Source organism: Stegastes partitus, unplaced genomic scaffold, assembly GCF_000690725.1.
Source record: "Stegastes partitus isolate 25-593 unplaced genomic scaffold, Stegastes_partitus-1.0.2 Scaffold349, whole genome shotgun sequence".
In the NCBI taxonomy this organism is placed as follows: Eukaryota; Metazoa; Chordata; class Actinopteri; family Pomacentridae; genus Stegastes; species Stegastes partitus.
Genome location: NW_007578080.1, coordinates 352,997 through 368,497, shown reverse-complemented (window position 1 = coordinate 368,497; position 15,501 = coordinate 352,997). Strand labels below are relative to the sequence as shown.

Here is a 15,501-nt window from a genome sequence, read left to right as displayed (position 1 = left end):
CATTTATTGTTGAGCGATAACATACTACTAACATTATCTTCACATAGACATAAAAAAGAAAATAATATAAGTTCAGTTAATCAATTATTTGAAACTCAGCTCTCCAGTATAAGGATCATGGCAGTTCAACAAATCCAGCCACAGCACGGCAGCAGATAATCATGTCTGCCATGGTGAAGTCTCCTGAGCACCAGCAGGGCCCAACTAGCCTGGCACCCTCCAACTCTGGACGAAGGAAGGATACTCCAACCCCTGAGGGTGAGTGAAGGATGATGTTTACAGTAGTGCAACTGTTTTTGTCCACTGGACACATAAATGCAGGATTACAGCTTCATACCTGACACATACTGCCCCTTACCTGCACACATAAGCACACACACACACACACACATTATCTCACATTCAAAGGATAATTTATGAAGCTCTTACTATCCTTTTTTTTCACACACCTTTCAGAGAGAAGGAGGGTCACTTTTGAAAGTAAGTTGTCCATGCAGAAACTCATGGTTTCTGCAGTTTGGTCTCTTATCTCTCTTCTCCTTTTTCCCCATCCACATCCTTGACAGGCCAGATTTTAAAAGCTCTGCACTTTTATAATGTCAGATCCCACCAGGTTTGTCAGGTGAGGCTAGAAAATCTTCAGTGCAAAGCTTTAGAAATCTGAAGCATTTTACCTTGGTTGCTGAAGCTTTGTCAATCTGATTTGCAGAACCCTGCTCTGTTCCACTATCCCACCTGAACTTTACATCATACACAGAGATGCACCGTATAATAAACTCTGCAATGCACAAAACGCTGTGTGACCTTTTAAACCCTCACTGTCAAAAAAAGGTATTATCCAGTCATTGTATTCCTTGTGACAAAACAGTCAAGGTTACAACCACAAAAGGAAAACTGGATGCTTATTATCTTAATCACATGTCATGTAACCTGATGTTGATTTTTTTTTTCCCTGAAGAAATCAGGTACATGTGACAGCAACAGAAATTATGAAATACAAAAACTAGTGAATACAAAAAATAGCGAACAAAACAGGGCAATAATAACAGAATACAAAATGTAAAGTAAACATAAATCCATGAATGCAACACAGTGTAATTATTGCAATTGTCTAACACATGTTACTAACATCAACACACTCAGGAAACTAATGTATATAATTTATGGATAGGACTTTGCCAATCTGGGTTATTTGTTGTAATGTTTTTTTCAATCAGAGACATGTTTCGATTATTGACTACAAGCAAAACTTTGTGTACGTGTGAAGGGTTTAAACATGATCTCTAAATTTAGCCTATGTTGTCAACAAATCCTCAAGACACCAATGTTGTTTAGCAAATGCTGTGGTGTTTCGACTTTTGTGATCAACAATGTGTCTGTGCCTGATAGGTTATTGGGCATTAAGTAAAAGAATTTAAAAAATGCTCTGGTATTTGACTGGATGATCTGTAGTTTGGCTGCAGAGTGTGAATATTTGTTGGGAAGGATTTTGCCTCTCTGTCTATCTCTGTGCTGTCTGTGTCGTTGCCTATTTACTTGAGGGCGAGGCTGAAGAGACTGACCCCTCCTCCCCCATACACAAAGAGCAAATAGCAACTGAGAGGACATGGGGAAAACAAACGGGCTTTATATTTTACTCAAGTTTATGATGACAAGGATTTAATATTGGGGATACATGATGGTATCAACATCATCATTGGTAATGGCCAATAATGGCTCTAAGTTTTTTACCTTGTTGACATTTCCACGGGGATTTTTTATATAGTGGAAGACACATTATGAGCACAGTAAGCAGTCCATGACTGAGTATTTCTACCTTGAAACTGCAGTGTACTGATGACAGTCTCAATAACAATGATTCAGACTTTCTGGATTCCACACGTAACAAATCTATGGAGCCAATCCTTTCAGTTTGTACAGTGTAGAGTTACATCTAAGCCATTTTAAGGCAGGAAGGGATTATTTCATGAAAAAAAAAACTTTTGAATATGTAACTTTAATATACAGTGATGTGTTTTTTTACATGTTAAATCTATGAGCTTAGTTGGACTTTAAGATAAGATATCAGCCCAGAATGGACAATTATAATGCCTGTCAGGCTAAAAGTAGTTGAAATAGTTTTCTTGTTGTGTCCAGTGAATTTGCACATTTGAAAAGCATTTCATTTTATGGCTGCACCTGCCAGTGGACTATCACAATAGTAGGAGTAGGTATAATAATATGTTAACTCCAAAGAGAGCCCTTAGGTCCTCTGCAACTTAAGTTGTTAGGTGGAAAAAAATATGTGAATTTATTGACAAAATTATATTGGCAAAAATTGAATATCATGCATTCCTGCATACTGTAATCAAAACCTAATTGGCCTCCTTTCCCAGGTTTTTGATGTTTTAATTTAATTTCATATCACAAGCTACCATTTATGAACAGTATTTGTTACGACCGCTGGTGGAATAACAAGCAGGTATGAAATATTAAACCGGATCAAAGTTGCACCAAGGTTCAGCAGAATCAACAAATTAAAACAGACGTCTGAACTATGGAGTCCAAGGCTTTATCACTAATGGTCAAATGGTATGAGAAGTTAATCTGACGATTTTAAAGTTTATGTATGTCTATAAGTGAGTAGACAAGGTCTGGTACTAACTATTCTACATATTGAGAAAATAAGCTTAGGTTTTTACAAATAGGTCCTTGGGATGTAAAAGGCTATCGAAAGATTGGTGTTGTATTGGAAAAACAAAGTTTGCCCCAATGTAAACATATGATATTGCTTTTCCTCTTCACATTATTATCAGCCCTGAAATTCCATATCTGTGCATTTCTAGTAGACTTGCAAACAACGAATGCTGGTTACACAATAGAGCGACTTCGTACTGACTGGATAATGCCTTTAAAATGCAGCAGTGAGTGGGCACAAGCAAAGGGATTGATCAAATCAATATTTTTTCAAGCATTTTCGTCTTCAGAGTTTACTTGCATATGCATTTTTTCTAAACATCCTACAGTTCTTTTGAAAACCTTTTTTGTTAAACTGATTTCATAGATGCTATGGCATGATGCACTGAGGTTTTGAAGTGATAGATGTACCTGACAGAGTAAGACATACTTGGAGCTGCCTGCCCTCACTGTGTTCCCTGACTGTATTCAGAGTATAGCCGTCGTTTGAAGGACAGTCAGAGAGACAGAGAGAGGGAGAGAGAGAGGGTGGTTCACCACAACACCCCTCACCGCTTCACAGTGGGACTCAACATGAGAGCTGCCAAGTGTACTGTGTGCCTGGATACTGTGCACTTTGGTCGCCAAGCAGCTACCTGTCTTGGTGAGTTACAGATGTGTTCACGAGGACAGACAGAAACCCAATGATCCATATTACGTCATGTAAACTGATAATAGTTAGCTTTATTTAATTTTTTTGCTGCTTTAAAAACAGCAAAATTTAAATGTTTGCCTTTGTTTCATGTCATTTTGTTATATTTGTCTCTGTTATAAAATGAACATTTTATTATGGATGATAAATCTGCCATTAGGATGTGTGAGAACATGGCAATGGCTGCTGCAGTTGCTTTTAACTCCCATTGGTTCTGTCTAACCTTTTTATCACATAACATTTTTCTGTTTTTGGAAAACAGCAAGAAGCATATAAAAAATGTCTTATTTAATATTTCATCTTTAAATCTTTATTCATGAGACAACTGATTACACAATATTTTTAGAAAAACAATAGTTTTTAATTTTTTTGCATTAATGGTTTTATGATGTTAACAACTGTTGAGCACTAAACACAGGTTAGTTATGAATCCCTTTAGTCACTCTTACACCAGGACAAGTCAGTTTTTGTACTGATGTGACCATGCTGGACTGAAATAGCGTGCCTATAAAAAGTATTCACCCCCACCCCCAGACGTTTTGCCTTTTATCACTTTTCAACATTGAATCATTCAATCATCCATTTTCTATACACCACTTAATCTTCTGTAGTGTTGCGGAGGGGCGGGAGTCTATCCCAGCTGACTTAGGGTGAAGGCAGGGGACACCCTGGACAGGTCACCAGTCTATCACAGGGCTACACTTGGAGACAGACAAGCACACTCACATTCACACCTACGGACAATTTGGAATCACCAGTTAAGCTCAGCATGTTTTTGGAATGTGGGAGGAAGCCAGGGAACCTGGTGAGAACCAACGCTGCACGGGGAGAACATGCAAACTCTACACAGAAAGATCCCAGGCTGGGAATTGAACAAAAAACACTCTTACTTGTCACAGGGAAGGCAGATTTCAAAATAATGTCAATTAATTAAAAATGTACAACATAAAATTAATGATTACACAAGTTTTCACCCTTTCAAGTCAGTATTTAGTAGATACACCTTTGGTCACAATTACACATTGAGTCTGCAGTTTTAACCCCATTCCTCTTTGCTAAGCTGCTCAGCTCTGTCAGGTTATACAAGGATCATAGATGAACAGCCCTAGTCCAGTCACAAATTCTCAGTCAGATTGAAAAGCTGGTCATTCGAATGTTCACCTAGTTGTCTTTAAACCATTTATGTGCAGCTGTAGCTGTATGCTTTAGGGTTATTGTCTTGCTGGAAAACAAATCTTCTACCAAGTCGCAATTCTCTCGCAGACTACATCAGGTTGTTCACCAGGATTTCCCAATACTTTGCTGCATTCATTTTACCCTCTACCTTTACAAGCCTCCCCAGGCCTGCTGTCAAGAAGCATACCATGATGTTGCCACCACCATGCTTTACACTGGGAATGGTATGTTTGAGATGATGTTCAGTGTTTGGTGTCTGCCAAACATAGTGTTCAGTCTGATGACTTCAGACTTCAGAGTCTTCCACATGCCTTCTTGCCAAAAGGCCTACATTTAAGGAGCTTTTTTCAACAGTGGCTTTCTCTTTGACACTCTCCCATAAAGCTCTGAATGGTGAAGAACAGGCAACAGTTGTTGGATGCAAAGTCAGACACATGTCTTTATACTACAGTCACTGCTTTGTAGAAATCAGATTCTTTATGAAGTTTTAAAGTCTTATTAATAAAAAGGGAAAACTTCCAAGGGGGTGAATATTTTTTATAGGCACTGTACCTACTGTACATGTTCTTTAAACTGACAATGTTGACATCTTTGCTAAGAGATTCCCCTTCTTTTTGGACTGGTGATGTCATAAACAGGTGAGGAGCGGAGCCAAAACCTCGTGTGGCATTGGTCTCTCTATAACAATGTTTTTTCTCCGCAGAATGTCACGCTTTGTGCCACCCAAAATGCTCCCCCTGCCTTCCAGCTACATGCGGCATGTCCAGTGACTGCTCCCTACATCTGTCAGAGGGCCTGTGTCGAGACAAAGGCAGCTCCTCAGGCCAACAGCTCAAAGAGGCCGGCGGACACATGCACCTGGAGGGCTGGATGAAACAGCCCAGGTTAGCAATGGACACACTGGCACAGTGCATTTCTGGCATTATTGTACACCAGTGAAACTAATCTGGGTCCTAATCATGTCCTGCCAAAAGAGCTTTTGCACATGCATCTTGGCATGGCATGTCTGATTTACACACACAGGTGGGTAATACATTTTTTAAAAATGCAAAAAGAAAATTTGCTAGGTACGTGGACAAATTTTCAGATGCTTCCTTTCAGAGCCAAAGAGCCACTGAATGGATGAATGAGTGTTAAAAGAGTTTGGATCATATGCTCCAAAACAAAGCACTAGAGTACTTGTGAAAGCACCCTACCTGTCCTGTTGTTCACACCTCTTATATAGGTCTTGTGCTCTTGTGCTCCCTCCCTGTTTCTTCCCACTGGTCAGATAGACTGATGGCACCAGCTACAACCCCTTATAGACCTTCTATGATGTTCTGCAAAATTTGATGTTTAAACCAGTTCAAACAGGCATATGTAGAATTTTCTGCAAAAACAGTTCCATTTCATCCTCAGTGCTTCACAGTGTTCATGTGTGTTTGCAGGAATGGGAAACGAGGCCAGGGCTGGGAGAGAAAATACGTGGTCCTGGATGGGACAAAAGTGTCCATCTATGAGATAGAGCCCAGAGAAGGTTCCATTTTCATTTGTCTGGAAAATAATTAGGAACTCAGAATTCCTGATTTTACTAGACTTTCCAAATACTACCATTAGTCAGCAATGTCTTTGTCTGTTAATGTTCCTCAGACTCAGTGAAGCCACTGGAGGAGTATGAACTGTGTCTGTCAGATGGAGAGGTGATGGTTCATGGAGCAGTTGGAGCATCTGAGCTGCCAAACACCGCCAAGTCAGGTATTTATTAGTTATCAAGTGATACAATCACTTCCCTAATATTGATTTGCACACTTAAAAACTTGACATTTTTCCCTACCACAGTTTGTACATTTCTGTCAGACTTTGCTTCTAAGTGCTGTTAAAAGATTTTGCTCTGTTTGAACAAGACCTCGCTGTCATATTTTATATTTCTTTAAAAATGTCATATCATTCAAACAAGACAGAACATCAAATTTCCTTTATCTTCCCTTTGTGTCAGATGTTCCCTACGTCCTGAAGCTGGAGTCCCGTTGTCACACCCCCTGCTGGCCTGGCCAGTCTATTTACTTCATGGCTCCCAGTTTCCCAGACAAGCAGCGCTGGGTGGCTGTGATGGAGTCTGTGGTGGCTGGAGGTCGAGCCTCACGGGAGAAGGCAGAGGCTGACGCAGTGAGTATCTCAGGAGCAGGCGAGAGGCCACTGCCGCCACTGGCTTTTTGCATCCTTAATGTCTGCTGACTCAAATCATAAACCGTTACGACCGCGGTCACAGATTACAGTCGTGTCTATGACTGCGGTCGTAAACTTGATGTTCAACTGTGTGGGGGCTATTCATGAGGAGTAGATTAACCCTCTGTAGTCATGTTAAAGTCATAGGTTTTAGATTTAAAGTTTAATGAATAACCCCCGGTTTCACTTTTATGTGTCGTTAATTGTCCCCTTCTTCTCTCCTCTTCTCTTTCTCTCCTCTCTCTTTGTCATTCTCACCCCTGTTTGTTGCATTTTCATCATGCCACATTGTATGTCCGGTATATGGGCATGTTTTGTTGATTTGCTCTGTTTTGCCAATTCCATTGGGTTTCATTGCACACATAGGCTGCTGTGTCCAAAAGACAAATGGTTCTGTCTCCTCTGGTCCAGGTAAACAGTTACAAACATATAGACACAAGACATGCTGACACACACATACACACAAACTGCACATCCTTAATGAGGCACGCAGTAGTGCATGTGTTTGTCATTGTGTTAGTTGGTCATCTTCCCCCTTTGCTCTCACCTCACCTGCTGTGACCACTCCTCACTTTCACTATTCTCTGCTACATCCTGTACAAACTCTGTGTTGATGAAATAGTTTGAATGTTGCTGAAATATTATGTCTTTTGGTGTCCTATTATATAATCCCAGTACACAAATTCTCACCAAGATGTCTGATCATCTTTGGCTTGATCCTCTGCAGCTGTCCTGCCTAGAGGACCAGGGATCAGACAGCAGGGTTTTACCTGCTCGTGTACTCGTCTGTGTTTTTGCCCCGCTGCCCCCTCTGCACACTCTTCTGAGACTGGGATTCAAGTCACTTGACTTTACATGCAGAGTGACATAAAGTTAAGTTAAAGTTTAAAGGATCTAGAGGTGACTGTGGCGTGTATTAGAACGACTTCTGGTTGAAACATTTGTTGTAGCTCACTCAACCTGACATCTCCGGTGAAAGCATGTTGGGCCAAAAACAATCCCTGGGGTGCATTGTGGCTTTCTGTGCAGGACTTTTCAGCTGCTTTCAGTTAACCCCTGAAGGTTGGTGGCAGCACTGGTTATGGTAGACTTTTCATCGGTAGCACTCAATGAACACAATGATGAAAATCACTACGCCAAAAAGGTGTAAAGGGGCTTTAATGATGAAAAAACTCTTATTAAATTGTTAAAAGCATACCTTTACTTCCCTTTAGTAGACCATCAGAATTTTTAAAAAAAATTGGTTTGGTTAAGGGGCTCACATGTCTGTGTAGATTTTCAGTTGTCCAGATCATGTGCTTCAGTAGAGGTCAACTGGACTATTTTGTTTTTTTTTAAGACGCTTCATCTATCATCCAAGAGGCTTCTTAAGTTCTCACTGATTGGTGGGGAGTCTAATGTATTTATTATCACCCCAAAATTACGTGGTCCTTTAAATCAAGACTCACATGCCTCAAGGTGTGAGAGGTCCACTTGACTTCTATTGAAGCGCTTAGGATTCAAGGAGTAATGATTATGACTGGAATTTCTTTGTACTTGTGACTTGAACTGACTTGAAGTTGACTTGTGACTTGGTCCCACCTCTGACACTGTGAACCTGCACCCAGTCCTGCAGCTGTCCAGTCCCCTCCGTCCTTCTCCTCTGCTGCCTCTCCCCGATGTCCTGGTAAGCTTGTGATCCAGCTGACCCTCGTTTCTCTCTGCTCTTTCAGAAGCTGCTAGGAAACTCTCTCCTGAAACTGGAGGGAGACGATAGGCTGGATATTAATTGCACTCTTCCTCTCACAGATCAGGTACCGGTGTAGATGACTATTTTTTAATTGTACACGTCAAGCATTTAGAGAACACCTCCAGCCACAGAAGCAGTTATAGTCAAAAGTAGAATGATCAAAATTTATGAAGGGACATGGAGCACAGAGCAGATGCTCGGGGCTCACTGCCAAGGTTCGCCTCATGTTGCTCCTGTTTGAAATGTCACCATGTTCGCCTGAATAATTATGGTTTGTTGTGTTTCATGGCTGTGCTGCAGATTGTTCTGGTGGGCTCTGAAGAGGGACTGTATGCACTCAATGTTATCAAGAACTCCCTGACTCATATCCCTGGCCTCGGGTCAGTCTTTCAGATCCACATCATTAAAGAGCAGGAGAAACTGCTGATGATTGTTGGTGAGATGTCTGGCTTTGTCATTTTTAACAGATTAGAAATATCCACTGAGCAGCAGGATTTGAACCTAGTTCAGTCAATTCAGGAAGTCAGTATGTTCATATATCAAAAGACTAGCATCTTCTGCCATAACAAGCTGCTATTACAAATAATTGCCATAATTTAGGCTCTGCAATTATTATGCATCATTAAAACTCTGAAAGGCCCCACACGGGCCATTCTGATAGCTTTGAAACTTGTAAATATATTACATCGTGTTATACTGGACAGTATGATGACTTAAAAGTGAATAAAGTCTTTGTTGTGAAACATCTTTGTTGTGTGTATTGTCTGTCTGTTTGTGCTGCAGGAGATGAGAGAGCGCTGTGTCTGGTGGAGATTAAGAGGGTGAAGCAGTCTCTGGCTCAGTCCCACCTGCCCAGCCAGTCTGAACTGGCTCCCTACATCTTTGAGACAGTGAAAGGTTGCCATCTGTTCGCTGCTGGAAGAGTAGGTTTTCCTCACCTCTGTGAACCTTCAGATAAGACAGACTGTGTGTTGGTGGAACATTGTCTTGTGATTGTGCAAACTGACTTAAAAAAATGGACATGTGTGTTCTCTTTACAGATCGACAATGGGCCTTGTATATGTGCTGCAATGCCAAACAAAATAACCATTCTGCGCTACAATGACAATCTCAACAAATATTGCATTCGTAAGGTGAGTATGAGCTGTTAGTGCAATTTGTCCATAAGACACTCCAGTCGAAAGGACCTTTCAGACATGTGCCTGAAGTATCGGATTCATGGCTGAAAGAAGTCCTGCTCACTTTTCTGTAAAAGTTTCAACACAGTACCATAAAGCCAAATTAACGGACAGACACTCACAAATAGCATTGTCTATAATGAATGTCCATAAAGATAAAACTTTACTGCCACTAACACAAACCAATAATAAACGCAATCTAGGTTTTAACAAACTGTTAACAGGAGCTGAAGTTTAGCTTGTTGCTTCCAGCTGTTTGTAGCAGTCTTTTCTCTAAGTTTATTAAATACCTGAAGCATCAGACAGCAGCAGGATCCACATGAGAGCTTACAAAGAGAGAGAACTGTGCACATTTGTGAATGTGGGACAACTACCTTCATTCATTACTAAGACTCATAAGTTATCAAAGACATGCAGACAGGATCAATCAGGATCTAACAGCTCGTCTTTTGTACTTCTCTGCACATCAGACAGGTGAGCTGTCACAAAGTTTGTAAGCTCCAGTAAATGTTTTGATACAGCTGAGTCCTGAGCTCCAACACAGCTGTGGGGATATTTTTATTTTATGGTTCATAAAGCAACCTTTTAGTCTTTACTTTATTAGTGCACCATTATGCATTATAAGTCACTTGATATATTACAGATATTATAGATATGGCATGAAAAACAATAATGTTAAAGGGACTTGTGTCAGAAAGACCACATGCTGTCACTTTACATGTATTCCATTTGGAAAAAGGGCTTCACATACACTGGAAGGTAGAATACACACTATACTGCAGGGGGAACATTATGTAGTAAAGACAGAGATGTGATCAAGTCAAAAGGGCTGAAGATAATATGAAAACCCGGGAAATTTGTATCTTGAAGCTAAGGTTGTGTGAAATATAAAATAAGAAGAGTGGTGCATCCCTCTTTGCTCTGTACAGCAGAGCTGACTGACTGAGGTTCTATCAGCTGTGTTTCCTTCCTGGTGAAGAAGTGACAGTAATGCATGGCTATGCTGTAATGCTTCTCCCACATGAAGGAAATAACAGATTTCAAAGTGGAGGCACTTTGTTATCATAAAGGCACCTTGTGCCAAATGTGCCATACTTAAATAGGAGCAAGCATCGTCTCTTACTCATCTCCAAATCCGTTTTCTCACAGGAAATTGAAACTCTGGAGCCGTGCAGCTGCATCCATCTGACCAGCTACAGCATTATCATCGGCACCAACAAATTCTACGAGATTGAAATGAAGCAGTTTGTACTTGAGGGTAAGGATGTTCTTTTTTCTTTTACTAGACTGTCAGGTACCAGGACAGTATTGTTGTAACTTACTCAACCCCAGGATCGTCTCTGCTGGACCACTGTGCTCAGAAAAAGGCAAACAGTGTTTAACTTCAGTCCTCTGCTCCGTCCACTGCAGAATTCTTGGACAAGAACGATGTGTCACTGGCCTCTGCAGTGTTTGCAGCCTCCTCTCACAGTTTCCCCATCGCAATCATGCAGGTTGCCAGCAGTATGCAGAAGGAGGAGTACCTTCTGTGTTTTCATGGTGAGCTCTACACACAGCGTCGGTCTTGTGTTTACAGTGGGAGTTGATGATTTGCTGCACAGTGCGGCTGTGGATGAAAGGATATCTAAGTTTAAACCTATCACAGTGAGGCAGATAAAGACCAGTAAAGATGTATATGTATTATATATGTATGTAACTGCACCAGCATCATAGTTGTGACTATGATGTGTACTGTTGATTCAGGTCATATAAATCTGTTTTGTAAAGGTGGGTAACTTCCTCTGCATTGGCGCTGTGTCTCCAGTAGTGTTGTCTGCACACTAGACTCCTCCTGTCCTATCCTGTGGCTACACAGTGTTTCTGTACGTCTATGACAAAGGGTGTGTAATAAGAGCTGTTTCTGTCTGACAGAGTTTGGAGTGTTTGTGGACACGTACGGGCGAAGGAGCCGCACTGAGGAAATCAAGTGGAGCCGCCTGCCTCTGTCTTTTGGTAAATCCTCCTCACCTATAAAATGTTTGGCTCCAGAGTGCTTTACTGTGTTTTTTATTTACCTATTCACACCCACACCTGTGGGGCGAGGTAAGGCGCTCGCCTGCCATTTCATTAAATATAATTCTTTTTGCTTTTTGCTGCTTGATATAGATAAATAGATGAAATGATGATAGTTCTGTTTTTGCTTTGGTGTATTTTTAAAGTACTTTGTTACTTGTTCTTTTAAATGTCTCTATAAGTGAAACTCTAATATATATTATTATAATTCTGTCCTGTGGTGTAGCCTACAGAGAGCCCTACTTGTTCGTGACCTACTTCAACTCGCTGGATGTTATCGAGGTTCAGGGACACGCTGCTCTGGGGTGAGACAGACCGAGCACCTTGTGTCACATTTTAACACCCCAATTTTGTTCGCTTGCTGTATTTTCCACATCATTGTCCCTGCTTCCAGTCCCACAGTGCTGGCACACCTAGACATCCCAAACCCTCGGTACCTGGGCCCAGCCATCTCCTCAGGGGCCATTTACCTGGCCTCCTCCTACCAGAACAAACTACGGGTCATCTGCTGTAAGGGAAGTCTGATCAGAGAGTCCGGAGAGCTGCAGAGGACCGGCTCCAGCCGAGGGTCAGCTCGCTCTGTTGTGCTTGTGCAAAAAAACAGCAAAAGAAAGAGCAGAATTTAAACTATACCGTGTTGGAGAGATTGGAACATACATACAAACACTTACACAATAAATCAGCTAAAAAACACTTGTACATTTAAACTATCTGCTCAGATTCACGGGTGGAAATTTAAACCACCAGGTTCAGCTATTTTCTTTAAGACGAACAGTGCCATCTGCTGTAAAGATATAAAACCTACCTCCCCTGTGAAAGAGTTGATTTTCCTGATCACACTGTAAGACGCTGATGGAAGCTGCTCTGCTGTCGTCTCTACAGTAGTCCCAGTAAGAGAGGCCCGCCCACTTACACTGAGCACATCACCAAGCGTTTGACCTCTGGCCCCGGCAGCCATGACGGTCTGCACCGGGAGCCGAGCACCCCACATCGTTACCGGGAGGGCCGCACAGAGTTCAGAAGAGACAAGTCTCCCGCTCGACCCCTGGACAGAGAGAAGTCACCCGGCAGGGTGCTGGACAGTCGCAGGGAGAGGTCTCCTGGGAGATTTGGGGACAGTACCCGACTCCATGCTGGGTCTGTCCGAACACAGCTCGCCCCCGTTAACAAGGTAAGAAAAGGCGATGCACACGATACAATGAGGAGCTGTAATGTTTCTGCTTCTTCTTTCTTATCAGCTAATCTCTAATAACTCTAATCAGCTCTCACTCCTTCATTACTGGCATTAAGGTATTCCTGTAAATATTGAGACAAACAGGGCTCGTGTTCTTCATGTTTCATCAGCCATTAATACAAAGCTGTCCGTTTCCCTGCTGCAACGATGAAAAGTAACTAAATACTTCTATTGAAGTACTGTACTTAGTAAAGAACTGAAGTAAATACTTGAACTTCACTAGTTCACGGCTTTAGAATTTCCATTTAATGCTACTTCATACTTCCATTCTACTTCATTTATCTGACAGCCTTAGTTATTTCCAAGATGAAGGTTTGACACAATGGATAATGTCGTCTAAGATTTTAAAATACAACACATTGTTCAAGATTGATCTGCTGTTCCTTCATGTAAAACAGGATATAAAGTAGTTTCAACCTGCAGTAGCTCCAACAGTAACCTGCTGCTGCTGCTCTGATGCTTTATTATATATGTATATATATATATATATATATATCAGTTAGATGAACCAAACCAGGCCTTTTTCTTGTAATGGAGTGTATTTAAGTTACTGCATTGGTACTTTTAGTTAAGTAAATGATCTATAATTATTCCATTAGAGAGGTGGAAGATCCCCTTTTGCTCGATTTATTGTAACAGTTAATTCGTTATCCCTCACATTACAAACATCCAGGATCTTTATCTTTACTTCTTCCTCTAACTATATTTGACACAGAGAACGTAGTCTGTCAAAGCGACCAGCACGCTTCTTCAGAGTTCTGTAAAATCATTTCTTTAAATGATAATTTGGGAGATTTATTTTTTATTTGTTGGGGCTGCAAGGTGACTTGGTGTTAGCACCGTTGCCTCGCAGCTAGAAGGTCGCCGGTTTGTGTCCTTGTGAGTGGAGTTTGCATGTTCTCCCCGTGCAGCGTGGGTTCTCTCTGGGTTCTCCGACTCCCTCATACAAGTCCAAAAACATGTTGAGGTTCATTGGTGATTCTAAATTGTCCGTAGGTGTGAATGTGAGTGTGCTTGGTTGTCTGTCTCTAAGTGTAGCCCTGCGTTAGACTAGTAACTTGTCCAGGGTGTCCCCTGCCTTCGCCTTAAGTCAGCTGGGATAGACTCCAGCTCCCTGCAACCCTTGTGAGGATTAAGCAGTGTATAGACAATGGATGGATGGATGGATTTTTTATTTCTTGCCATGAATAAATACTATTTATCCTGTTGCTGTAACCCGATGCATACATTTTAATCCTCTACTTTTGCAGTACACGAAACACTTGAAGTCCCATTAAGCTGTTCAGGCTTCACAATCAACACATATATTGCAGGTTATTTGTCTACAACACACACACACTGTCCTGCTGCTGTAAATACTTATCAGACCAAAGGTGTATTTATCCACCCTGGAAATTGTCCCCGAGAGCACTAATTACTCCTGTAAACCTACAATGCACTCCTGTTTGAGGATATCATTTCGCCTTTTCAAGTGTCACAACAACATTTATTCTCTCCTCGTTTAAGATATTCTCCAGCTGCTGAAGTGAAACTGGTTCTTCTGTATTTTGACTTTACGGTCAACATGGATGTCAGACTGAATTGAAGAAAATGTTTTTCCTTTGTCCGTGTTCTTGACTTGCAGGTGTGGGATCAGTCGTCGGTGTGAATCCAGCCGCTCTGCTCCTGACTGGAGGCTGAAGAGAACCCGTGGAAAACCCTTACTTCACTCTCAGTGCAAGCACACAAACACACGCAGCCACACATCACTCAGGCTGACCGTCAGCCCTATCGCCTGTACATAGAGCAGTCTCAGTCCCTCGTCCAACACACTAACCTGCAATGGGAGACGTCTCCTGTGACAATCCTCTTTTCTGACTCGTGCTTTCATGAGAGTTACCCTGCAGTAGATTTGGTGGCAGGGAGCCGACGCTGAACTACACGTGAAGAGAATCTACTTTCTAATAAATACTCAAAGTTGTAAATATTGCCGTCTGAGTTTTTATAGATAAAAGGGAATAGTCGGCTGGTGAAGCCATGTCTATTTTTTTTAAAAATGAGTTTCTAAAGATGTTGCAGGGAGATTAATGATGTCGCTGGTGAAGAAATACAGTATCAACCTTTCGTTAGAACCTGAAGCATCGTGTTTGGTTTCTTCTCTGTTCAGAGAATCAAACCAGCATTTAATTACTCAAGTAAATCATGAAGAGAAAGGGGGAGGCAACACTTTGCACATGAGATTGGATTTGAACAGGAGTTAAAAACTCGTTCTTGTTACATGACCAGTCTTCTTTCTTTGGATCAAATGTATGGTCCTCCTGACTAAATAGCCTTTGATATATAATTGCATATGATTGCTTTATTGACCGTCGTCGTCCGGCCATACTTTGTAAAACAATTATTAAGCAATGTTTTGCTCCAAGTGTTCCTTGTGTTGTTTTTTTGCAAATCTAAGATAAAGAAACACGCAGCTCTGCCTCTGATGCCGGACGTCGTGCAGTCAGGCTGGCTGACACCGCCTCAGCTTGCTCTTAGTCCGCTGCTGCTGATTATGGTACAGATGTCCTGTTTCTGTGCAGTG

The 15,501-nt window shown here is 41.5% G+C and overlaps 1 protein-coding gene across 1 annotated transcript in view; it reads left to right on the top strand.

The window, feature by feature from the left end:
- citb (citron rho-interacting serine/threonine kinase b) overlaps nt 1-14,589 on the top strand; it is a 41,740-nt gene extending 27,151 nt beyond the window's left edge. The window contains exons 22-39 of the mRNA XM_008284165.1: nt 100-258; nt 457-480; nt 3,149-3,319; nt 5,247-5,427; nt 5,971-6,059; nt 6,173-6,277; nt 6,519-6,688; nt 8,461-8,541; nt 8,778-8,913; nt 9,261-9,400; nt 9,518-9,610; nt 10,805-10,913; nt 11,066-11,194; nt 11,567-11,647; nt 11,934-12,012; nt 12,102-12,275; nt 12,590-12,878; nt 14,566-14,589. Coding sequence (XP_008282387.1) covers nt 100-258; nt 457-480; nt 3,149-3,319; nt 5,247-5,427; nt 5,971-6,059; nt 6,173-6,277; nt 6,519-6,688; nt 8,461-8,541; nt 8,778-8,913; nt 9,261-9,400; nt 9,518-9,610; nt 10,805-10,913; nt 11,066-11,194; nt 11,567-11,647; nt 11,934-12,012; nt 12,102-12,275; nt 12,590-12,878; nt 14,566-14,589 — 2,234 coding nt within the window. The remainder of the gene's footprint in view (nt 1-99; nt 259-456; nt 481-3,148; nt 3,320-5,246; nt 5,428-5,970; nt 6,060-6,172; nt 6,278-6,518; nt 6,689-8,460; nt 8,542-8,777; nt 8,914-9,260; nt 9,401-9,517; nt 9,611-10,804; nt 10,914-11,065; nt 11,195-11,566; nt 11,648-11,933; nt 12,013-12,101; nt 12,276-12,589; nt 12,879-14,565) is intronic.
- The last annotated feature ends 912 nt before the right edge of the window (nt 14,590-15,501 follow it).